The 27,440-nt window shown below is 36.0% G+C and overlaps 1 protein-coding gene across 3 annotated transcripts in view; it reads right to left on the reverse strand.

The window, feature by feature from the left end:
- LOC106874584 (RB1-inducible coiled-coil protein 1) overlaps positions 1-27,440 on the reverse strand; it is a 122,742-nt gene that overhangs the window by 48,545 nt on the left and 46,757 nt on the right. For all 3 annotated transcript variants that reach the window (XM_014922372.3, XM_014922371.3, XM_014922370.2), the window contains exons 2-5: positions 11,088-11,440; positions 9,824-9,950; positions 3,743-3,824; positions 2,276-2,361 (exon numbers count right to left, since the gene is read on the reverse strand). In XM_014922372.3, coding sequence (XP_014777858.1) covers positions 2,276-2,361; positions 3,743-3,824; positions 9,824-9,950; positions 11,088-11,155 — 363 coding nt within the window. In that variant the 5' untranslated portion in view covers positions 11,156-11,440. The remainder of the gene's footprint in view (positions 1-2,275; positions 2,362-3,742; positions 3,825-9,823; positions 9,951-11,087; positions 11,441-27,440) is intronic.

The raw sequence follows: 27,440 nt of genomic DNA on the forward strand, positions 1-27,440 counted from the left end.
TGAGTGCTAAAGGGTTAAACATCAAGACCTCATCTAACTCCATTTTACCATCATTTTTCACCTAGCTTATTGCATCAATATGAAATTACTTCCATGATATGCTATCTAACAAATACTGAAATTATGGTACAGCATTGACACAACTGAACTTCTACACTGTCAATGATGTTTTGAGTGTCCATAACATCACCACCTGCCTTATTTCCAAAATGCCAATGCATTACCATCATCTCACTACACAGACAAATACATGTTTCCAGAAATGTCATTCTATTCCTGCAGAAATTCAGTGACATTATAACAAGATTGGTGTTATTTATTACTGACATGAAATTCAAAGATATCATTACAAGTTTAATGACTTTACATTTGACAGACTACAGTAACAAATGAAAGCATTAATGTATGCAAGAATACAATTGTGACAGTCTTGCAGAACAAAACTATTTGGCTGTACGGTAAGAAGTTTGCTTCTCAACCACATGATTTTGAGTTCAGTCCCACTGAGCAGCATTTTGGGCAAGTGTCATATACTAGAGCCCCAGACTAGTCAAAGCCTCGTGAGTGGACTTGGTAGATGGAAACTGAAAGAAGCTTATCGTGTGTGTTGTGTCTATCTATATACTTGTGCCTCTTCTCCCACTGCTTGACAAATGTTTAAGTCCCTGAAACTTAGTGGTTCAGCAAAAGAGATTGATAGAATAAGTACCAGACTTAAGAAATAATACTTGTGCCAGCCTTCAAGGTTGTGCCCCAGCATGGCTGCTGTCCAATGACTGAAACAAGTAAACAATAAAAGAACAGTTGAAAGCTTTCACTCTGTACATACCACTTCTTTAGATCGGCCAAAGATGTGATCATCACTGCTAGAACACTACTAAACATAGGCCTGATCACTTTGAGCAGACCTAGGGCTAAATAGCAACATCAAATAAAGTTATTAATATTAACTACTAAAGCCACCACAAACATCTAGTGATCATTTAACCTGTTAGTAATATTAGTCAAATTTAAAGCCGTGAGCTGGCAGAATCTTTAGCAGGTTGAGTGAAATGTTGCTAAGCATTTCGTCTGTCTTTACATTCTGAGTTCAAATTTCGCCAAGGTCAGCATTGCCTTTTATTCTTTCAGGGTTGATAGAATAAGTACCAATTGAGCACCGGGGTCGATGTAATCAACTCACCCCTATACCCAAAGTTGTTGGCCTTGTGCCAAAATCTGAAGCCAAAATTAGCTAAATTTCTATCAAATGACACCTAACTGGCTTACAAAAGGAAGGTCATATTGGATAATGTAATCTGTAATCATGCAACATGGATAAAAATGGATTAGTGATAGCTGAAATGGCTGACCTGGGGCTAAACAACAAAGTTACAAATACCAACTGTTAGAGTCAACACAAGCCAGTGAAGGAGATTTCTATGTGGTCTGTCAAATTGGAAAAAATTGTAGCCAAATCTTCCTTAAATTACATACTACTGTCTAGAAAAGGAAAATACATTATTATATGATGGTCTTAGATACACTGTCTGGGGCAAAAATATAGGAGACTCAACTAGAATACCTTTGACATTATGCCGACTCAGTAAGTACAGACTTGGCACCAACTACTAAAACCACCAACAAAGGCCTTTGCAACAACACTCAAACAGCTAGGAATAGCAGCCAATTCTCCCTCAAATTGTACTCTATTGTCTTAAAATATGAAAAGCACATAGGATAATGTGATTATAGATACATGTTGCCTAAAAATGAAAATGGCAAAATAGTCACAGCTTTAACAACTTATCCATAGGATTGTTTGATTAGGGCTGACCTGGAATTAAACAATAATAACTATAACCACCAATATCAGAAATAAAATCCATTGCTATATACTTGTGTTTAAAACATGTTTATATTGCATTTTATTTATCATGTAGCCCATAGGTCACCTAGTATGACATGTTGGTAAAGATTGGGTAGAGAATAAAAAGAACGTAAGCAATAATAATTAACTCATTAACATTCAAACCAGCCATATCCAGCCGAAATATTCTACATGTTTTATGTTCAAACTGCCCAGGTCTGGCCTCTCAAACTTACTCTACAATGTCATTCTAAAAATAAACAATCACATCATCGAAATTTCAAAGTTATGTGATAATGCATGATTAATCCAAAACAATGTGAATGAATAAGGAATAGATTTGATAGAATAATCTGAATGCTAAAGGGTTAATGATAAGACCATTGATGACGATTTGTGATGGCATAGATTTAAAGGCATAGATACCTTAGCCAGTTTGTAAGCATCTGAAACTGTCTCATGAGTGGCTGGTAGAAGTACAACTTCACTGATGGCATCTGTAAGGACTTTGTCTGGAATAATAAAGGGGAGATATAGTCAGAGAGTAATGTGATACTTTCTTTCTCTCCATGCAAAAACTAGAAAGGAATGAAACTAGCGAATGGATGTGCAACATCACTGCATGTATAACAAAGTACAAATATGCTGAAAGAAAAATTGGGCATAAGAGGTATCAGATGTGGGGTGCAGGAAAGAAAATTGCACTGATATGGTCATGTGACACAGATGGATAAGGACAACTGTATAAAGAAGTGCCAATCACTGAACATGGAAGGAACCTGTGGAAGAGGGAGACCGAGGAAGACATCAAGATTTTGAGCCTCTCAGAGACGATAGGGCATCAAGATGAATGGTGATGTGCTGTGTTTCAGAAGACCTGTTCCATCTCAGCAGGGTTAAGATTCAATCAAGCCTACCCCAACAACTCATCTTCGAACAGTCGTCTATGTTACCCCATTTCTTTCTATGTTACCCCATTTCCTTCCTTCACTTTCCCTCTAACGAACTGATATTCTCTGTGTCCAACACATTCCCTGTTTCTAATTATCTGTCACACTATTTTCATTCAGAGTACTTACCCACACATCCACCTTTTCTGCTAACTTATTCTGTCTCTCATATTCACCTTGTACCTTGACTACAAATCTCTCTCTCTCTCTCTCTCTCTCTCTCCCTTTGCTTGTAGTGACATTTGGCAAATACAAACTTATCAAAACAGTCTGTTTAAGAAAGTAGTTTCAGTAAAATTTCCAAGTAATCAGTCATGGCTGTATGGTTAAGTTTGCTTCCCAGCCTTGTGGCTTCAGCACTGTGGGCAAGTACCTTCTACTAAAGCTTCTGGTCAACATAACTCTTGTGAGTGGATTTGGTAGATGGAAACTGAAAGGCCATTGTATGTACACACATGCAAATGTAAGAGGACTAAATAAAAATCAATACAAAGTAGAGGGAGCAATTCAGTCCTGGTATATAACTTCTCTAGTGACATAAAATGTACTCAGTCCATATCATAAAATAGTTGATGATAAGAAGGGTATCCAGTCATAGAACATAACATGCAATGCATAACAAGCTGGCTGGTTGCTGCTTTTTTTTTGTGCAGCAGCAGAGCTGTTTAAGTTGCATTATAGGTCCCTGAGCAAAACAACATCTATTTATTGATAGTAAGCCATAACATACATGGATCAGAAATGGCTCCCTAGACCTTTCGGGATCCCAGGCAATTGCCTTAAGGCAACACTGTGTTGCAAATGATGTAATACCATTTCATATGACAAGATGTTGCGATGGAATCAAGGCCAGCATGAAGGAGTATACATAAAATAATGATTATGATGATGCACAATGTGTGTGTGTGTGCTTGTACTAAGAATATAAAGAGAATGTGTTTACCTGTGCCATAGTTGATACAGGGAGATGGTGGTATATTAGCTTCAATGGTTACTTTACTGAATACAAAGATTGGGTTAGTGTCCTGCAATATAATACAAAGAGTATACATTTTTTTATATTATGCAAGTTATGACACAAAAAATTGGTTGAACAAGAAAGAAAAGAAAAGGCTCAGAACAAGTGTAGAGTTGTAGGATTTCATCATATTTATTGGAAGCTGCAAACTTCACTGACCATTGCTCTGACTAATTCTTGGGCATTAGTACAGATTAAAAACTCTACCATAGCCAGTTCCAAGCCCAGATGAGAAAGAAGTAGGGTGATAGACATAGAGTTAGCAGCCCAACATGATCAAATTTTAAACATTGCTACTAAAAAGCTAACAAGAGAACATATGAAACCAGTCCTGGTAAGAGGAAGTAATTCCTAGAGATTGTGTATGATGCAACACAAGCTACAGAGGGCCGACTGCAACCCATTGCCAAATATCGAGACAGATAGGTTTCTTATTAGCATCTATACTCCACTCCAAATAAAAGTAAAGACAGTCAGTATGTTTTCACCTTGCGGGGAAAAAAAAAAGGTTAGGAAAAAAACTTCTAGAAGAAAAGTACATGATAACAAGGAAAACAAAAACAAAGAAAAGGACAAAATATTGCAAAAATATCTTTTTTAGGAGTGTGTTAGGAAGGATATATGGATTTGGTATTGTTCTCTTAACAATTTCTCTCAGTATTTAATCAAAGAGAAGCATTAAATTCAAGTAGCTTTCTTGACACAATTCTAAACTAAAAAACATTTTTTAGGTGTCTCCCACCCACTGCCAAATTTCCTCCTCATTCTTTTTCATGTACTTTTCCTATGGCAGACATGGGATGAGGTATTGAAGGCCAATCTCAAAACACCAATGAAGGAGAGGACAGAGGACCAAAATATGTGATGAGTTACTCTACCCAAGAAGACCAGCCCACCATAACAGAATTGATCTCCTAAAACCCAAAGTGCCAGGTAAAAAGCACTGGTGCTGATGCCACATAAAAAAATACCCAGTACATTCTGTAAAGTGGTTGGCACAAGGAAGGGCATCCAGCTGTAGAAACTAAGCCAAAACAGATTATGGAATCTAGTGCAGACCCTGGCCTTGCCACTTCCTGTCAAGCCGTCCAACCCATGCCAGCATGGAAAACAGACATTAAATGATGATGATGGTGGTGGTGATGACACATTCATATAAATACATACACACACACACACACTGGATTTTATATGGTTATATATAAAATGAAGAATGATATATACACTTGTGGCTGCTGCCAATGGTAATTATAAGCTTTGGAGTAGGAGACAATGAGGATTTTGGGGGTAAGGGTTAGGGATTTTAAGGTGAAGAGTAGGATATTATAAGAATGTAGGGGAGGTGTAAGTGTGAAGACTTCAAAAACTGAAGTAGCAAAGGAATGATGAAAATCACTCCATCACAGTCAACCGTGAATCTATGGGAGGAAACACAACTCTCTATAGGTAACCTATGTGCTTATTTTGGTTGTTTTGACTTATGAAGTCCCTCTAAGCGTGAGGCATTATTGTATAGTAATGCCCTTATATAAATTAGATTATATATTTTGGGAATAAATGATGGGTTTTTTTACGCTGACTACTTGATAAATTCTTCTAAAGATTTTATCCTCCATTATATTACTCAGAATGTAAAGACAGACGAAATGTTGCTAAGGATTCTGTCTGTCATTCAGCCAACTCACTGTCTTTGCGCTAAACCTGATAACAAGCACCAAAAGACATTCAAAAGTGTGGCAGATTTACTGTAGTACCATTTAGAAACAACCCCCTCTGCTTTAGAATCATCATCATCATTATCATCATTAGTATTGTTGCCATCATCACTACTGCCACCGTGTCCCGAACATGACCACCACCACCAAAAAGAAGGTAACTTGAAGTCTAACTACTCAAACGAAGCTCCTGATGGGGTTGTATAAAGGCTTTGGTGAAGATGAAAGTAAAGAGATGATGTATGGCGGGGTGTAGTAGACATGCTGACAAAAGGAAGAGCAGGTAACATTTGAGATTATGGTGTTAGTTGCATGTTAAAAAATCTGAAACTCTACAAAGTGGAATGGAGAGAAATTGAGACAAATATAGGAGGAAAGGTGAAATACAGTGGAGGGAGGGATAAAGTCAAAATAATTCAGAGAGAGAAAGGTATGAAGAAGAATGAGAGAGAGAGAGAAAAGGAAAGTGGGAGAAAAGAGAAAGAAAAGACACACACACACACACACACACACACACACACAGACAATGAGAGAGTGAAAGCAACAAAGGGAGAGTAATGTGTGTATATGCATGTTTATATATATATATATATATATGTATATATATATATATATATATATATATATATATATATAAATATAAAATAAACAATGAAAAATGTCTTGGCATCATCTCTAAAAATAGCCAAACAGCTACAACTGCTGTCCACGAGAATGCACAGTGGAGGGAAATAAATATTCGTACATGTCAAAGTTCTTTATTTATGTAATTGCTAATGAACATAAATGGGAAATACCAATACTATATTTGCATACACCTGCATAAACTAAGAATATGCAAAAGAAACTAATAAATTATAGTAACTAAGGAATTTATATACAATTATAAATATTTAGGGGTGAAAAAAGTATTCGTACAGAATAAATTTATGAGTTTCCATGCCACAAAATACAATTAAAATAATTTTTTTTTACTAGAACTTTCTCGTTTGCTCCAATAATCTTATCAGTAGTCATTTTTAAGTGTCAAAACGCAAGCTTCTTCATCCAGCACTGAGACAACATAAAGTAGTGTCGTAATAATGGCGAAAAGGAAAGAACTCACAAATTCAGTGAAAGACTTAATTATTGAACAGTGGAAAGCAGGTAAAAGTTACAGGAAAATATCAGAGACCCTTTGTATTCCATTTTCTACCATATCTTCATTTATTCAAAGATATAAAAAATCGGGAACTGTTGAAAACAGAATAAGATCCGGTGCACCACGCAAGATTTCCCCTAGATCTTTAAGAAAAATGAAGCGAAGAATTGAAAAAAATGCAATGATTACCAAAAAGAAGTTGCAAGAAGATCTGTTAGCTTCAGGGACCAGTGTTACACTACGAACAATCAGCAATGAACTTCATAGGAATGAACTGAAGTCACGCTCTCCTAGAAAAACTCTGCTGTTGACTAAAAGGCATAGAGATGCCAGTTTAAAATTTGTTTATGAACATAAAGATAAATCTGATACATTCCGGGAAAATGTTCTATGGACAGACGAGTCGAAAATTGAATTGTTTGGATGAAATTCGCGTAGCCATGTTTGGAGGAAAGATGATACCGCCTATTCGCCGAAAAACAATTCCTACTGTAAAGTTTGGAGGTGGCAACATCATGGTGTGGGGGTGTTTCTCTGCAAATGGCACTGGCAATTTACATGTGATAGATGGTAGAATGAATGCATAGATGTACCAAAATATTTTGAACAATAATTTATGGGACTCTGTAGAAAAGCTCCAGCTTTGTGAAGGGTGGGTTTTACAACAGGATAACGACCCTAAGCACACAGCGAAGTTTACCAAAAAAATGGATTGCCAATCATAATATAAAATTATTAGAATTGCCAAGCCAGTCATCTGACTTGAACCCCATTGAAAATTTGTGGTGTTATTTGAAAATTAAAATTCATTCAAGAGCCCCAACTTGCATTCCAGATTTGAAGAAAATTTGTCAAGAAGAATGGAAAAAAATTCCTAAAGAAACATGCAAGTCGTTGATTAAGAACTACAAGAAGAGATTGGTTGAAGTGAAACTGAATAATGGTTATGCTATGAAGTATTAAATCAGAATTATCAGTTATTTATGTTCTGTACGAATACTTTTTTTCACTCCTAAACATTTATAATTGTATATAAATTCATTGGTTACTATAATTTATTAGTTTCTTTTGCATATTCTTAGTTTATGTATGTTTATGCAAATATAGTTTTGGTATATCCCATTTATGTTCATTAGAAATTAAATAAATAAAGAATTTTGACATGTATGAATATTTATCCCCCCCCCCCCCCCCACTGTATATAAAGGACAAAAGACAGCCAGTCAACTACAGTTGAAACATTCCTGTCACAACATGGGACCTTGAAGACTGCTTAAATGCAAGAAACTATATTAGTCCTTTAATATTTGATACTCAATATTTCATTTATTCAATAAGACAACTAATACTTCATTTCATTTTACTATATATACTATATATTCTATATCTTACATTACTATTATAAGACTATAAATAAAACATAAAAAACAGACAGAGTTGGAATTACTTTGAGTAATATATTCTTCTATACACAATCATACAAACCCCTTTATATATCATCATCGTTTAACGTCCGCTTTCCATGCTAGCATGGGTTGGACGATTTGACTGAGGACTGGTGAAACCGGATGGCAACACCAGGCTCCAGTCTATATATATATATATATATATATATATATATATATATATATATATATAGATCAAAACAGTTTGATACAGACTCCTTGGTACTCTGAGTTTCAAGCGTACGGCTAGTCTTTGGCAATTGGGGTCTGAATGAGAGTTCGATTGAAGAGAGTCAATGTTTATAATTGGATGTTAGCTTGCAACTGATCTAGAAAGGTCACGCAGTATAGCGGATTGATGTTGGTATTTTAGCGACAACAATTAGTTGGAAAATACCACATGGTGAACAGGAAATCGACCATGTGGTGGACAAAAAATTGGTTATGTGATTGGGGGGAAGTAGGAAGGGGTGGTAGATGTGAGAGTATATATGTAGAGGTATATGCCCATATATCAGCGTGTATGCATCCGTACTTATACGAGTGTGTGTGTGTGTAAGCACACATACACACTCGAATAAGTACAGATACATGCAAGCAGATTATGGGCATATACATGTAAATACATATACACCCCCACATCTACTGCCCCTTCCTACTTCCCCCCCAACCACACAACCGATTTCTTGTCCAACACACAATTTCCTGTTCTCCATGCGGTTGATTTCCTGTCCACCATGGAGTTGATTTCCTGTCCACCATGGAGTTGATTTCCTGTCCACCATGGAGTTGATTTCCTGTCCACCATGGAGTTGATTTCCTGTTCCCCATGGGGTTGATTTCCTGTTCCCCATGGGGTTGATTTCCTGTTCCCCATGCAGTATTTTCCAACTAATTGTTGTTGCTGAAATACTGACATCAAACTGCTATACTGCGTGACCTTTCTCCACCAATCACAGGCTAACATCCAGTAATAAACATTGACTCTCTACAATCAAACTCTCATTCAGAACCCAATGGTCAAAGACTAACCACACGCATGAAACTCAGAGTACCAATGAGTCTGAATCAAATGCTTTGGTCTATACATGTAACCCCCAATAAATGTGTTGAGTGACCTTCTTTCGTTTGTCTACTCATTTGTATATGTGTATATATATATGATTGATTGCTAGCCACTAAACCATTTTTTATTTTCTCTCTCTGTTTATGTCTGTGTTCCTTTCTGTTGAAGAGCGTAGGCTCGAAACGTAAAAGAATTTCTCACTTCCCCCAAGCATTAGACCAATACATCTGTTTGTTGTTTACACACCTGTCTTTATCTTTCATTTTATTTGTTTTTTTGTAAATTCAAACTATATATATATATATATATATATATATATATATATATGTTGTTGTACTTGGGGATGGTCATATTGCCAGTTTAGCCAATAAAAACACACGCACTGTATATTTGGTGTTAATTTGCTTCAGCTTTATATTACATTAATCTTAATCTTATTTCGGCCAGAGTTCTTTCGTCACACTTCTGTGACCTCATCAGTGGTCCTTTGTTTCCTTCTTTCTTATGTGTGTCTCACCTTGCTAACTATCAGCCATATATATATATATACACACACACACACGCACTCACACACACACACACACCTCTCTCTCTCACTCTTGCCTATAAATATATCAAAGTAGAAATTAGAATACATACAGTTCCAGCACAGTAGTGCCCAACACGACAGCTATTGTCCAAACTAATTCCACCACTGACCAACATCACCTGTTTGTCTGGAGCAATTCTACATAACCTGGCAACATGAGACTTGAGGACAGAGACCCTGCAACGACAATCAATACATTGGGTAATCATTAATAATAACTCTACAAACAGCTTTAGGAATGATAAGATGTTACGCACATGAAAATATATAGATAATATATACAAAGCCCCATTACTTTGTTGTCACTTACACTTAACTAAATAATTTCTTATTTCACACATCACTGGAGGTAAAACGCAATGAGACTATAGCACTTGTAGTTTACACCATGTGTAAACAAACACACAGATATTCTACACAAGTTTCTTTCAGTTCCTGCTGACCAAACCATTCAGAAGGTCCAAAGTGCCACACAGTGAGACTGAACCTGAAACCATGTGGTCAGGAAGCAAATTTCTTAACTACAGTAATATGCATAGGAAGGGAAATATATGTTACCGTGATATAAAGGAAATATGACATGACACAATATGATCTCACATGAGGCTACTAAAATGTCACCTTTTGACAGTAAATTTACACAGAAGATGATATTTCTATGAACATTGCTTGTTTCTAAGTGAGTCAGAAGAAGGTTAGTATCCATAACTTCTTGCAAGCCCCACCCAAACATTCTAGCTGTCCTTCTTTACATTCATGGCCTTGTTTAACCTTTTTGATATCAGCCAATCTCAGAGCACCCTTGGTTCTGTGATACAAACTTCCTGTTTTATATGGATCTAAATGAAAACTTTCCCTAAGAAGGTTTAATGATGATTAAGTTATAAAGTTATTTTACTAATTCTTCATTAATTTCAAAAATGAATTGAAACAAAAGCAGTGTTTCAACAGGAATATGATAACTAAAGAGTTAGTCATATCTGTCCCTTTACATTTTAACCCTTTAGCAATTAAACTGGCTATAACTGGCTCTGGCCAGCCCCAGCCTCTCACACATACCCTACAATACCATTCTAAAAATAACAATCACATCATCGAAATCTTCAAGCTATGTGATAATGCATGATTAATTTGAAACAATGTGAATAAATAAGCATCACATTTGACAGAGTAATCTGAATGCTAAACGGTTAATTCTTACTTCGTTGAATGCATGTGAAAGTATGCTAGAACTGAAGTCTAGCTGGGAGGCCTGTTTGGCTTTTGACAGGTGAAGACACGATATAAGAGATGTGAGTAATGTGTCATACTTACGTCTCAGTGGTGTAGCAAGTATCAATGGTTAGCATCTGGCCTAACTCAACAAGAAACACATACAACATGGTGGCAGTCAACTAGAAAGGAGGCTGCTGACCACACGAGGACAACGTAATAAACACGTCCAACGTGACAATGGAGAACGACAGCTGCAAATGAGGTGATGCACGGCAAATATGAAAGCTGCTGAACAGTGGGCACTGGTCAGCGATGAAGACAGGCTGTGAGAGGACAGCAAGGTGCTTTCCTGCCTGACAAGACTCAGCCCAAACGACAGTAGAGAGGCTACTACTGTATACAACGTCAACAGTCTTGGGCCGCAAGTACACTGCATGAACCTTCTTACAGACCTGAAAGAAGACAGAAAGATATAAGGATCAGTTGTGAATATTATCTGATGCAACATAACAATATTTAAAACTTGGATATATACATATATGTCATACAAAGTTCTTGGCCAATGAGTCGCTTTTGTAACTTTTCTTGCTGATTAAAGACTTTTATATATACCCATATTTAGTTCTTTTTCTCCAATATGATATTAATATACACACACGCACACACACTGTTTACTTGCTGGATGATGGTCTTTTCATGATAATATGAGGAAGTCTTTGAAGCAGAACTTTTACAACCAAATGCTCTTCTTGTCACCAAACTTAACTGTTTCTTCAAGATATTTTTATACTCCAGACAGATTTGAAAGCACAAAGCAAGCAGATGATTGCTTGACAGGAAAGTAATTTTAGGATATCGACAGAACATTTATTGAAACATGACTCGATATTAAAAGGTGAATCAAATTTAATATAAATTTTGTTTTGACTTGGACTTTCAAGTTGTGTCTGATAGCTTATATGAGAATAAAGTCCCAATCATATATATATATATATATATATATATATATATCTATATAAGTTGAAATTTACACGAAAAAAGATGAAGACAGGTATATGAACAACAAGCAGATGTATTTGACGCTCGAGAAAGTAAGAAAGTCTTTAGGCTTCGAGCCTATGCTCTTCAACAGAAAGGAATAAGAGAGATAAACAGAGAGAGAATAAAAAAACTTGTGGATTTATCGGTCAAGCATGGTAACTGGTTGGAAAAAAAGGCTATTACACACACACAAGTACACAACACATTATCATGGTTGTTTAAATACTCAATTTTCTCAATGGAAAGCAAAAACACTTATTCAACACATTGGTATCAATAAACTGTCCTATCACTTCTATAACACCCTCTGATCTCCTGAACTTGATCACACTCTTTCAAACCCTTTTCTCTTGTTAATTTTACTGTATTCCATCCCTTAATCCTGGCATTAATTAAACACTAATCCATCCCAGTAGAGCTCATATCTAGTTAATTGTTTTCCAAGAACAACTAACCTTTAAGCTACAAACTGGCACATTATCAACACTATTTAAACCACTCCCTTATATAGACAATGTTCCTTCCGCCTTAACACAGTTAAAGAGATGAAATAAAAATAAGGACCTTCAACAGAAAACCTTTCCACATGTGTCATGACCATGTGTCATTTAATAGTGAGACCAAAATTTGAAATCTGCACAACCACTCCTCTAAATTTTCCCTAGTATATCTCAATATCTTCCATGCTCAACAAACAATGTTTTGCTGTCCAGCAACCTTCAACTATTCAGTCTTCCTAGCTGTGAATAGGTAGTGTGGTGCGACATAACATCACTTCTGTATGTACCAAGGTACTGTTAACTATATCATATCGCAACCAAAGCAGAATTTCTGAAGGCCATGGAGGCAGTAAGAGAGTGAGACAATACCCTTTATATTTAATTTGGTGCCTCATTGTTGTCTATTTTGTTCCCACTGTAGCTAATAAAAAAAAGTATTGTTTGTTATAATGGGCATAAGAAACATTGATTAGATTACACTGAGATAACGAAAAAAAAAATAAAGGATAGAACAACTAGACCAATGGTTGAAGTAGTTGATAACAAGCCTTTCTAACTGAAAATGGCACTTGCACCAAATCTACATGGCCCATTGGTACATGTCCAACACAGTAATCCTACCACAGCTTTAGGTGTAAGAAATCTGATATAATATATAAAGATCAGTGGTTAGAAACACCTTTTTATTTTATTCCCCACTCCACTGTACCTTTAAGTAGAAATTGCTTTAACAAGCCACCCCTCAACAAAGAGAGTAGCTTACCACCTGTCCTCTACATCTTCCAGATGAAAACAAATAAGTAACAACTGTTAGAATTATTAAAGCACATTTAGTCATATTGATTGATCAGACGTGTGTCTATTGTGTGAAGCTAAAACTTGACTGAAACCGAACCTGTCATCATAATGAATCATTGCAACACATATACATACATACATACACACATTATACACACACTCACACAGATCTGATCATTAACAGTAGCTATAGCAATGAAAGCACAGAGGCTTGGCAATTTGCATATATAGATTAACAGCAACATAGACACTATAGTGGCAGAGAATATCAGCCACTCGTAAGTCAAAAGTCAATAGATTTGCTCATTCAAAAGCAGCCTCTTTCTTTCACACACAATACAACATACACTTACATCGACAGGGAGAGCAGAGTTAGTTATGGCTTCAAAAATATCGTTCAGGACCCACCTCCTCATCACACTTAAATCTTAGGGACAACGAGATCTGGCTTTCATTCATTTCTTTCACCTGGTATAACAACAGATGCAAATAAATAAATAAATGAATTCCTGCTGCTGTTGTTTAGCTCTAATCAAATGTATTCAAGCATGTCCACTCCTTATTCAAAACTGGTATATATATATCTAGGACAACATTAAACAATGTGACCATTAAGTAGAGTGCAATATGAGGGATACTTGGCTGCTATTTCTAGCAGACTGACAGATCATGTAGAGGCTTCTTTAGTAGGTTATATCAGCTTTCAATAGAGACAAATTGATATTCAAAATATTACAAATAAATAAGTGAGGGTATGAATTCACTGAACTGTATCTCCTCTAAAAATATAACTTTCTGCCAATATCAGAAATCAATATTGTGTGTGTGTGTGATTTTTCAGTGATTTGTTTTATATCCATTCTTCCATGATAGTATAGGTTGACTGAATTCTTATTAGCAACATGTAATTTTACAACCAGATGCCCTTCCTCTTGATAACCCTTACCATTACTGCTTTTCAAGTAAGAAATTTTAATATGGCATGTCTTTCGCTCTACATCTACATAAGTTGCAGGCTACAAGCAGTATTAAATGTCACTTCCATGACCAAATTATTCGCTCACATTGTGCCTTCAGAGACAAGTGAAATAAAAGATCATTTGGCTGTGAAACAGGTAAAAAGGTAAAAGTTAGAAACAAGAAAGGCATCTTAGCTGTAAAACCATGTCTCAATAGTCATCAAACTCATGCTAGCATGGAAAAATAAGCATAAAACAAATGAATATATACCATCATCATTTAATGTCCACTTTGCCATGCTTGCATGGATCAGATAGAATCTGTTGAGGTAGATTTCCTACAACCAGAAGTCCTTTCTGTTTTCTGTCTCCAATGCTCACCTGTGTTGAAGCTAAGCAATATTTCCCGGCTGGCCAGACATGTTTTCCACAGAAGACTCAAAATGAGCAATCTTGCATGACAATGATCCTCATTTACAACCATCGGGTACACACAAACACATAGGCTCATTTTCAGAGATCAATGAAATAAGAGATTACAAGATCAATGAAATAAGTACCAGACAAAGTACTGGGGTTCAATATTATTGATTAAATGCCTTAAATGTGTTGCCCCAACATCAACTTGATCTAATGACTGAAATCAGAAAAAAGAAGAGTACTAAGTCTCTTTTCCTCCAGCTTGTTTATATATATCACATCACCAGCAGGTATGGCTTTGTTCTTTACCTGGCAAGTTGTTTGTATAGGTGTCTATCAAGACAGAAATATTGACCATTGTCAGTAGCAGGATGTCAACAGATGGCTGAACTGGTTCAGATGTGTAAGAACAACTAGATTTTGAATATGGTGTAACACTAAGTAACAGCTGGATGGACTGTTCAATGTTTAGCAATAACACTGCAGTTGTAGGCATACCATGATGAGCCTTTTGATACAAACCAGCCCAAGCCCTATGATACAAATTCACTGATTTAAAATATAATGAAAACTTTCCACAAAAATTTCATAATTTATATTCGAAACACCAGCTTAATGCTGACAAATCTATTTCAATAAATTCTTTATTATTTTCAAAATTAATCTTTAGTATTCAAACCATCAATATCAAGCCCATATATTTTATGTTTAAACCAGTTTTATGTTCAACCTACCTTTTAATGTTATTCTAAAATTAAATAATCACATCGTCAAAATCTTGAAATCATGAGATAATGCATGATTAATTCAAAACAATGTGAATATATTAGAGTGTTCAGAAAGTAATTGCATTTTACCAGAAAGGTCTGGAGCAGGCTTCTGCATGGCCGGCTCCTGTCAAACTCTCCCACCCATGCTAGCATGGAAGGCAGACATTAAACAAGGATGATGATGATGATGATATAAAAACAAATGTTTATCTGAATAGTTTTAATGAAGAATGTAATCGCCATTGTTCTCAATGATTGCAGCCCAACAGGAAAGTAATTTTTTTATGCCACATTCAAAGAAACCTATTTCTTTCCCTAGAAAAAAAAATGTCTGAAAGACTTTTCAACCTCCTCTCCGTTTCTGAATGTTTTACCTCTTATAAAATTTTCTAGTGATTGGAACAGATAAAATTCCCTAGGTGCTAAGTTAGGTGAGTCTGAAGGATGTGAACTTACCATCCTAACAATCTTATTTTCTCTTGGATTTGTTTTGAAGAGTGTGGCCAGGCATTGTTATGCTGTAGAATGCCACCTTTTCTGCTTACCAAAGCTGGTCACTTTCAACGTGATTTTTCACTTACACAATCAAGTTGTTGGCAACAGACATCTGCATTGATGGTCCTTCCATGTTCCAGTAGTTTGTAATGGACAGTACCTCTCATGTTCCACCAAACACAGAGCAAGGATTTTACGGATGGAGTTCTGGTTTTGGTGTTGATACTGGACTCTCATTACATGATAACCATTGTCTTTTTCATTTTCTGTTGTGATGCAAAACCTATTTTTCATCACCTGTAACAATGTACTGCAGAAATGACAGGTTTTTATTCCTGGTTAGAAGACTGCTGCAGATGGTAGAATGTTGTGTTTGGTTCAGAAACATAAGCTCATGTGGAACCCAAATTCACTCTTTGCATGTCTTCCCAATTTGCTTGAGACGTTCATGGATAGTCAAATATGACACATTAAATTTCTGGTCTTCTTCCAGAGCAAGGCTTGTTGGATATGTCACAATCATCATCTTTAAACCTTGTAAACCACAGCTGACATGTATAAGCTTTTACTGCATCCAGATACACTTCACAAATGTTTTTCATTGCTTCTGTAGTGGTATTTTCCTTTCAAAACTCATACAGTAAAGAATGATGAATGTATTGTTTCATAAAATTCTTATCTTCTATGGGATTAATTACCAAAATAACTATGAATGATACACTGCGGGATAGAAGAAATGATACACTATTCCTAGACAGTTCCTGCCAACTCGACCTTAGCTCTGACATGGTTGGTTAATTTATATTTCATGGCGATGAAAAATAGTTTCCGAACACCCTAATACAAGCACTGCATTTGGCAGAGTAACATGAATGCTAAACGGATAACTGAAACAAAGACTTGTATTTCCATAGAAATATGACAAAAGGGTTATAGAAAGGGAAGAGAATCCTGGATAGAATGAATCCAGCATATTTAAAACAGTAATACTGAAACCAAGATCATAGAAACTTAAGCTTTGTGGTTAAATGTCTAAATCTCCGAGATTATTTTTTCAATACAATTAAAATTTTTCAAACTATCAACCACATCTTCAGAGATAATAAAATGCTTTAATATTTACGTCTACACCATATTTTAATGAGTTTAATTTCTGATTGTCATCAAGTATCTTATTCCTGGAAGTGTATATAATATCTATATTTCTAAATAAGGGGATACTCTTATCCACTAAGTATGTAGAATTAACGTCACATTTTTAGATCTTTTTTTAGTAACAACATGCTTATTGATCTAATTTCAATACTAGAATTACTGATTGGTCTTTCTATGAGCTCTGTATATATTGCTTCTTTTGATTTCTCTACATTACCACCATGGCTCTGTCAATTATAGATATTTCATTCCATAGCAACGATTTCCTTTTGCGCTTCATATATGTTCAGCCAGCCCTGATTAAGATGCCTCTCCTCTCATTAAAGATTTTCTTACATGTTCTTCTATATAAACATTTCAGAGTCTCTCAAAAAAACATCCGGATTTTTGTCCACTGATGTGAATCCCCTGCAAACATCAGGAAAATGTAACAACCAACAGCTATTCCATGATGTACAAGTGAAAAGGACAGAAACTGAAGTTAGAAGTTTGAGATATTAAAAGCTTACTGTCACTACAAACTATATAATCATACCATACTGGAGACATCAGCACATTGGATAGAATGCTACACAGTATTTGTTTAATTCTCTGCACTCTGTGTTCAAATCCCAATGGAATTAACTTTGCTTTTCATCCTTTTGGGGTTGACAAAAAGGTACCTATCCAGGGCGTGAGATTGGTGAAAACATAATAGACTGGATGCCATGCAGTATTTGTCCTGGCAATATGCATTCTTCAAATCTTGCCATGTTTCATGTGGGTAGTGGTGGACTTAATCTGCCGCCAAGTTCAACACCATGGATTCCACTCTATTACAAGCATCTGAGCCAAGCCTGCAGTCTGAGGATAGCTTCTTCCAACCAGTCTCAGCTAGCCTTGTAAAGAGTCATGGACTAAAAGATGAGTAGGTGTGTGTGCGTACATACATACATACATATACATATATATATATATATATGTATATATATATATTATAGATTCAAGCATGGCTGTGTGTTAAGAAGCTTGCTTTCCCAACTCCATGGTTCCAGGTTCAGTCCCACTGCATGGCACCTTGAGTATCTTCTTCTATAGCCTTGGGCCAACCAAAGCCTTGAGGGTGGATTTCATAAAGGGAAACTAAAAGAAGCTCATCATATGTGTGTGTGTATATATATATATATATATATCAAAAGCTACTTCCTCTACTGAATCTACTTGAAGATATATATATATATATCATCATCATCATCATCAACATCGTTTAACGTCCGTTTTCCATGCTGGCATGGGTTGGATGGTTCAACTGGGTCCTTCAATGCTCATCACCCTCTTCTTGTTTAATGTAATCCTTCGATTTATAAAAGATTTTGATGATGTGATTATTTATCTTTAGAATAACATTGTAGGGTAGGTGTGAGAGGCTGAATCTCATAAGTTTGAACATAAAACAAGGATAATATTCTGGCCAGATATGGCCAGTTTAAACACTAAAGGGTTAAACATGGACAGTGAATGCAGATGATGTGTGAAGGCTGGAAAGAAATAAGACAAAAAGCTCCACTGGGTGTGTAATGTTACTGTGTATAAACAATGGAGTACAAATGAACTGAGAGAAAAACCAAGTAAGCATCAGATGTAGTGTACAAGACAGAAGACTAAGCTAGTACAGACATGTGAAACATGGAGAGAATGACAAATGTGCAAAGAAGTGACAAATAATTCAAATGGAAGGAACTTGCTGTAGAGAAGACATGGGGAGAAGTGAAGTCTGGTCTCGGGTTACAGAACTTTATGAAGATGACAAAAGACTGCAGCAAGAAGTGAGAAGCTGTGTTGAAGAAGATCCATTGAAAAGCATGGAAAAACAAATGAAAAAAACAAGACAGATGTTGCTGACACCAATGAAGCTATTGACAACAAACGACAATGGAAAACTACAGAAAGAAACAGTATAAAGGCTTGTTGAAAAACCAGTCAATAAGCACAGGACTGACATTAGCTCAAACCACTTGACACTATCTTTGGTACAATGACACAAACTTCATACTTCAAAGTGATTTGAATAAAAGCTTTCCATCAAAATTTCATGTTAATTTATGGTTCAAATACTAATACTAATTTAATAAATGACCAAGTTATTTCACTAAATTCATTATTTTCAAAATTAACTGAAATAAAAAGCAGTACATTTCAATAGAAATATAACAAAATGGTTAAACAACCTACAGAGTGTTAATTAATTGCACATTCATTAGTAGCCTAGTGGATGAGAGCTTCATTACTATCTTAGTTTAGAAATAAATGATCCGAGTTCAAAACCAGTTCACTACTGTGTACACATCTAGTAATAAAACAGTCAATCAAAACAAAGTATAAATGTAAATATTAAAATATTTTTCACCTCCAGAAGTTAATAGTCTGAAAAATTATAGCCATATTTAGTTTTATGGTATTTAACAATTAGCTCAAGAGCCCCAAACTATAAAACTAATGGACTACCACACACACACACACACACGCACACACAATAAAATGTTAAAAATGACACTGGTTCAGAATATTATGAAAGGAGTAAAATGCAATGCAGTAATGAGAGAAAAGTATTGAATGTGGAAGATGTATGAATGGTGGAGAGAACAAAAGAGATGAGAGAGAGAGGGAGACTGGGTGTTAAAGGCAGTCAGACAGGCTGGTATGGACGACAACTGTTGTATGCTGACAATAGAAAGCCACCATGGCAACAGAGGTTTGTGGGAGATGTAAGAGGAAGTAATGCGATTAGATCGCACAATGTTAAGATTCCCAGCCAAGATGAAGCTGGACCAAGTAATAGTAAATCTCTATCTAAATCATGCCAACATGCAAAAACAGATATTCCATAATGAAACAGATAAATAACTAGTTCAGTTACTTATTTCAGCTAAATGAAGGCGTATCTTTAACTTCCTATAACAGTCATGGTAAAGCAAACTTTACAGAAGAAAATATTGAGTAGCATGTATAAGACATTAATCAATCAGCATCACCATCATTTTCACATCCATTGAGGTCTTCTTGCTGCAGTCTTTTATCTCCTTTGGAGCCTGGTGTTGCCATCCGGTTTCACCAGTCCTCAGTCAAATCGTCCAACCCATGCTAGCATGGAAAGCGGACGTTAAACGATGATGATGATGATGATGATGAGGCTCAGCAACCAGAGGTCAGCCAACACTACTTCTTCCATGGTCTTCTTTCCCATACTTCTTCCAATTGATTCATTTAACACTATCCATACCACAGACACATAGAAGTGTCTTTTCTCTATAGCTATGAAATATCAATGGTACATATATGCATCACTCACAGAGCCATAAAATCCCAGAGATACTGATATACATCCTTTAACCATTAATATGGCATTTGTAGTATGGAAAGTGTTATCCTTGCTTCGCCCAACTGCCATGCTTTCTATGCATCACATAGCTGCACCAGTTTTCTTTCTGGCACACTGTAACCAATTCCTGTCATATGCCCATTCTCTTTCTTAGGTCACTTCTGCCCCATCAATAATATATGTTGACATTACCATCAAACACATTTCCTTTCTTTCCATCATTCATACACCAACTGTATTCTGTGCCCATGTCTTCCCATCATACAAAATCATACTTTGCACGCAGTAATAAATAAGGTATCAACTAAATACCTGAAATAGAGATCTAAGGTTTGACATACATGCCACCCTAAGTACAGGAAAAATCACAATATATATACGTAGTTCTGACATTGCAAAGGAGTTGTTTACAGTAAATACCAAATGGGGATTCTTGCTTATGTAGAATTCCACTGAAATATTATGGCAAAGTGGTTGTATTTTGGCTCATCAATTAAAGAACAGATGAAATCAGATACACATACAGCCTACAACAACATTTGATCAAAATGAGGACAGGCAGAGAATATAGAGGTTTATTGGAATATTTTCAAAGTAAGATACCCAAAAAAATATGTTGCTATTTTCTATCAGAATTGTGGAGTTTACACACACACACACACACACTCTTACAGACACAGATACACAATTATAAAGTCACATGCTTTTATTTTTCTCCAGACATTTTTATATATCATGTATTGATAAATTTATATTGTAAACACAGCAAAGCAATCTCGATAACTGTCTAGACAAATATCAGTCTATACAACTACCATCTCTTTTAAAATATACATAAATACATACACACATATATATCCACACACACACACACACATATATATAAATATATATACACATTGTTTCTATACAGTATAGTGTATAGTTCATATACTGCTGTATACCTGCATTTTTAATTACATAAAAGATATACAACTGTGAGTGACAGACAGTCTGTGTGGACTGTTAGAAAACAGTGGTTCCATCCACAGCAACAGTACTATTGCTGCTTTTTGGCCCAAGTCTGACTGCACAAACCTATGATCATCTTTTTCTTTTAATATCTTGTAGGACTTCATCGTCCACTGTATCTATGCTTCCTTCTTGGAGTCCATAGAGTGTAATTTGTGTGAAATTAGGCTGCTATTTCTTACAAGTTGAGTGACTATATAATGACTTTCTTATTGGCTGGTGCCAAAATATCACAGCAAACACAAACACAACAGCTACAGTCTACAAACTGTAAACAGTAGTGGGGGGAAAAGAGCACTATTTCTGCCACCACTACATTATATACTATTATTAGTACCACCACCACTATACCATCCACTACTATTTGCACCATAGCTACACAATCTACTACTATTAGTACCACTACTAACGTTATTACTGTACTACTCACCATTAGTAGTGCCATCACTACAATACTAATGCTAGTGTAAAACAACTCCAGTATACATTAGTATCACAATATATTTGCACCAATATAAAAGCATCACCACCAGTTAGTACTACATAACCCATGTGAGAGCAAAACACTACCACACCACCATCATTATCACTACCTTACTATCACCATACCAGAAGAGAGTATCCAAGAGCACTTGATCTGATAGAAATAGCAAGCAAGTCCCTGTAAATTACACCCTACTGTTATACAAAAAAAAAAAAAAGCCTTGTCAATAATGTTGTCCTAAATACATTAGGTCAAAATAAAAGATGGAATGGTCACAGTCAGAACATCTTTATTCATAGGTCTACTGGATTAGAGTTGACCTGAGGCTAAACAACTATGAAAACCCAGTCAGTAAGGGAGCCGAGAAAATGTAGTTTTTCTATCTACATTAGGTATGTTTGGACAGCTCTTGCTGCAGCAGCAGCAGCAGTAGTGGTGGTGGTGGTGGTGGTGAGTGATGTTGCTGCCACTAACACAACCATGAATTCTTGCTACTGTTTAACCCTAGGTCAGCCCTGATCAAAGGCATTCCAGCCATTCCCTCTTGCTTTCTCTGTGCATCAGGGACTACAGTTTCCATTGCATCACTGTCTATTTCATATAAGATGGTGTGATTTGAGGGAGACTTGGCTACTATCTCTAGCAGGTCGAGTGACTGCACAGTTGTTCACTTGGAATAGCAGTAGAGTTGGCAATGATGATGATGATAGAAAAGATAGCAGGATCATGGATATAGATCAATATATGATTGGCAGCCGTGATAATAGTGGTTGTGGTGATAGTATTGGCAGATGCAGCAGCAGTAGCAGCAATAGTAGTAGCAGCAGTAGCAGTAGTAGTAGTAGTAACAGATCAATAGATATTGTAAGATGTATAACTCCCATGATGCAGTGCAATGATGACAATGCAGAGAGGGGGAGACTGAGTCATTGTTGTGTGTCTGTGTGTGTTCACGTGTGTGTGAATAAATATTTGTGTGCATGTATGTGTACATTAACATACACATAACCATACAAAGAGTTTGAGCCACAGTGTAAACAGTACACATACTACACACATGTATGTGTGTACATACAGAGAGAAAAAATGCATGGGTAGAGGAATAAATGAGCTATCTTGGCCTAATAACTAACAGACTGTGCTGACCTTTTTATGGCCATATTTCTAAGAAAATTAGAGGGCCTACATGCCACAATTAACTTTGAAAATAATTAATGGATGATTTACAAACTTTTAAAATTTATATTGGTACATTAAGGTGATGTTTGGAATACTGCAAAACAAAAATGACTTATTTACCTACTGAAATGCAACATTATCATTAAGAATTTGACTAAATTATTAAATATGAAGTCTTGTGTATGAGCAAATTCGGGCAGCTTGGTACTAAAAGGGCTAACCCTTTTGTTACCATATTCCTGGTGAAATGCACCCTTTTTTTATTTAAATTAACTTTGAAAATAATAAAGAATATAGTAAAACAATTTATGATTATTAAGCTGATAGTTTTTAACACAAATTAACAAGAAATTTTACTTTAAATCACTTTAAAATCAGAAGTTTGTACCATAGAACCAAGGGGAGCATCAGGTGGGTTGGTATTAAAAGGGTTAAAGGTAATAAATGGCTCAGAGACGGTGTTGAGGTAACTTACTATAATATTTACCAACTGTGTTGACCATGGCTACAACAGAAATGGGGATAAGTTACAAGTATTACAGTGTTGACCAGTGGCCTGTCCACAGAGTAATGAAGTAGATGACTACTATCACAGTGTGTGTGTTGACCAGTGGCCTGAGTAGACAGCAATGAGGTGGATGACTATTACACTGTACCCATCAGGGACCTGAATACAGAGTGGTGAGATAGGTGACTGCTATCGGACTGTGTCCATCAGTTCCAGGTGGGTGAATAATATGATGCTTTCTTTTCAAATACAAAACTGACAATGAGATAGATGGCAACACCAGCAGGTTCAGAGGAGACTTAGACCAGTAGTTATTGTAGAGCTCTTTGAAAAGATCCTGGTACACAAGCAGCTAGTCAAATATCTCAGTGTGGTCCACCAATATCTCTTTGAAACCCACACTATAAAGCTAGGGTGGTGAATTACTGTGTAGAACACAGTGCGATAGACTGGACCATTTGTTTTTGAAACAGATCACAGAGCACCACAGTTGTCTTTCAGGTTATATACATCCTAACACAAAAGAAGAAATCAACGCGCCCTGAGGCCATTGGTTGTTGTCTAGCAGAGGCTTTTCAACCATATTATTTCAGAATATCTTTAAATTCCAACTAAAACCTTGACATATCAGAACTGCTGAGTTTTCACCTGATTTAACTGTGATTTCTCACACAAGGCCACAAACTTTTAAAGAATGAGTTGTTGTCAAAGGAATCAACCAAGCATATAACTGGTACTCATTTAATTCATCCCAGACAGATGAAAAAAGAAAAAATGACATTGATGAAATTTGAACTCAGAACTAAATACTATAATGCATTTAAAGCAGCATGCTACAATTTCTGCCACTAAATCACCTGCATTTGATTTAATATTTACAGTTATTAAACAATTGCTGGAGCTTTTTTACTGTGTTTATTTTGAGTTTCTTCCTTCTGATGTTTTTCCTGACACTTTCTCATACCATTTTGTATGAACAAAACAGCAATCCCAGTCTTTTAAAAATCCAAACGACTACTACAACAAACTCCATAATAATGTCATGGTTAACAAGTAGAGTTTCCATTAGTAGGCAGCTGAGTTTTACAGGAATATAATACAAAAAACTGTTCATTTGCTGAAGAGATTTTGCAACATAATGCCAAGACATATGATACATAGAACAGTGGTTGGTCAGGAAGTAAGAAGGCCTTATATAACATCATAAGAACACACAACAATGGAACAATGACATAAATCATTGTACCAGTAGTTATCAGTTATTAAAGTAACAGCTTTAGTTCAGAGTGAAAGATAGGCAGGTAATTGTCTACCCAGAAATATTGATCATTAATTGATGCTGCTTCAGCTGACATTCAACTACAGTAGAGAAAATATTTCACATCACAGAAACATCGCACTCAACCACGCTGATCTAAGTCATCAACATGTAAACAGTTTTAAGACACACCAGGATCTTACGAAGGACAATGAACTATAGCAGGAAAACCAGTATGATTTAATGTTTGTTAAATAAAGATAAATCTCAGACTAAATATGATATCAAGTTATTGTTGTTTATCTCCAGGTCTACCTTGATTCAGCAGAGCTATAATAAAATATGTTCTGGCCATGACCACTCATTTTACACTATTCAATGCAGTCTTCTTTGAAGAGAATAAGTGGTGTGAGATTTCAGGGAGTCAACTGTTATCCATAGCAAGTTAAATTACTACATAAATGTTCCTTCGTTATTTCATAAGACCAAACCAATTCATTCATAGTCCCAAGTGATTTGAAATCTATTCCAGACAGCTAGTTGACATGAAACATGATCAATAAACTATTAAATATATATAAATGATTCCTAAATCCTTGAGGGGATGTTTGTTCAAGTCTCTTGACTTAAAGCAGATTTGAAAGAAATTTTTCCATTCATGGAACACCAGTGTCAGATTAGTCAGGTAATACATGGTTTAACCCCTCTGACCTTTCATTTCGTTGGTCAGGTGATTCTTTTAAGACTAATGTTACCTCATTGGGATGATGATGATGATGATGATGATCTGTTTAATAAATTAAGCTTCTGAAGAGAGTTGTGATATTTAAAGAAGATAAAAATTGCTTAATAACAGGAACGTTAAAACTGTCTATAACTTTTCTTTTATAAATCACTTGAAAGATTCTCAGACATGATTACAGAGAGTGAAGAAGAACGAGATGGAGAAGACAGACAGACAGATAGATAAAGAATGAGTAATAAGATCTGCTGTTTAACTTTGACAGCTGAGACAAAAATTTGTTCATTTTCACCACGACTTCAATGAATATGCATCCACTGTATTGCTGGACTTATTTCTACATTTGTCTCAATTCACCTCTCCTGTGCAGACTGGTCATAAATCATGGGAAGAAACATGGTCTGCAGAGAAAGCAGCATCACAGAAGCAGGTGATATGAAAATTGAAAAAGAGATGGGCAAATTAACGTTTTACTAAAATCAAAAGGTACTGACATGGCTGATGGTAAGAAGTTTCCTTCCTCCTTCCCAACGACATGGTTTGGGGTTCAATCCCAGTGTTGCACAAGTGTCTTGTACAATAGCTCCAGGCCAGTCAAAGCCTAATGAATGGATTTGATAGGCTGAAACTTAAAGAAGCCCATCATAACATATATAGGGACAGGAGTGGCTTTGAGGTAAGTAATTTGCTTACCAACCACATGGTTCCAGGTTCAGTCCCACTGCATGGCATCTTGGACAAGTGTCTTCTATAGCCTCGGGCTGACCAAAGCCTTGTGAGTGGATTTGGTAGACGGAAACTGAAAGTAGCCCATCGTATACATATGTGTATATGTGTGTGTATGTCTGTGTTTGTGCTTCTAACATCGCTTGACAACTGATGCTGGTGTGTTTACTTCCTGTAACTTAGCGGTTCAACAAAGGAGACCAATAGAATCAGTACTAGGCTTACAAAGAATAAGTCCTGGAGTCGATTTGTTCAGCTAAAGGCAGTGCTCCAGCATGGCTGCAGTCAAATGACTGAAACAAGATATATATATACACACACACACATGTCTATGTGTGTGCGCACTACTGCCTCCTTGCCTTCACATCACATAATAATTGTAAATGAATGTCCTTGTTAGGCAAGTGGTGTCCTTCATTTGCAATCTTCCATGAAAGCCTGTTTGATCAAAGAGATATATTGGTTTCGAATTTTGGCACAAGGTCAGCAATTTCAGGGAAAAGGGTAAGTTGGTTACACCAACCCCCAATGTTTAACTGGCATTTATTTTATCGACCTTCGACAGGATGAAAAGAAGGTTGATCTTGGCAGAATTTGAACTCAGAACGTCTAAAGAGAAGAAATGTTGCAAAGCGTTTTTCCCAATGCACTAACAATTCTGCCAGCTCACTGCCATCTTCCAGACACAGAGAAATATTACCTTACTTCTTACTTGGAAATAGGTGAGGTTTGGTGACAGGAAAGGCATCCAGCCATAGAAAACAGTTTTGTTTTCTTGTTAATACAAAGTGGGGCAGGGAATTTTGCACAAAGCTCTTGGAGATGGGGCTGGAGAAGTATTTGTCAATTTGTAAATCATTGGTATAATGCAGTAATTACAAATATTCAATGATTGTTTAATTCAACAAAACATAAAAAAATCTTATATATATATATATATATATATATATATATATATATATATATATAGTGTTAGAAACATAGTGAAACATTGCAAACCTGCTGTTTATATTAATTTTATATATATATATATATATATATATATATA

The sequence above is a fragment of the Octopus bimaculoides genome, chromosome 8, assembly GCF_046866305.1.
Source record: "Octopus bimaculoides isolate indiv1 chromosome 8, ASM4686630v1, whole genome shotgun sequence".
Taxonomy (NCBI): domain Eukaryota; kingdom Metazoa; phylum Mollusca; class Cephalopoda; order Octopoda; family Octopodidae; genus Octopus; species Octopus bimaculoides.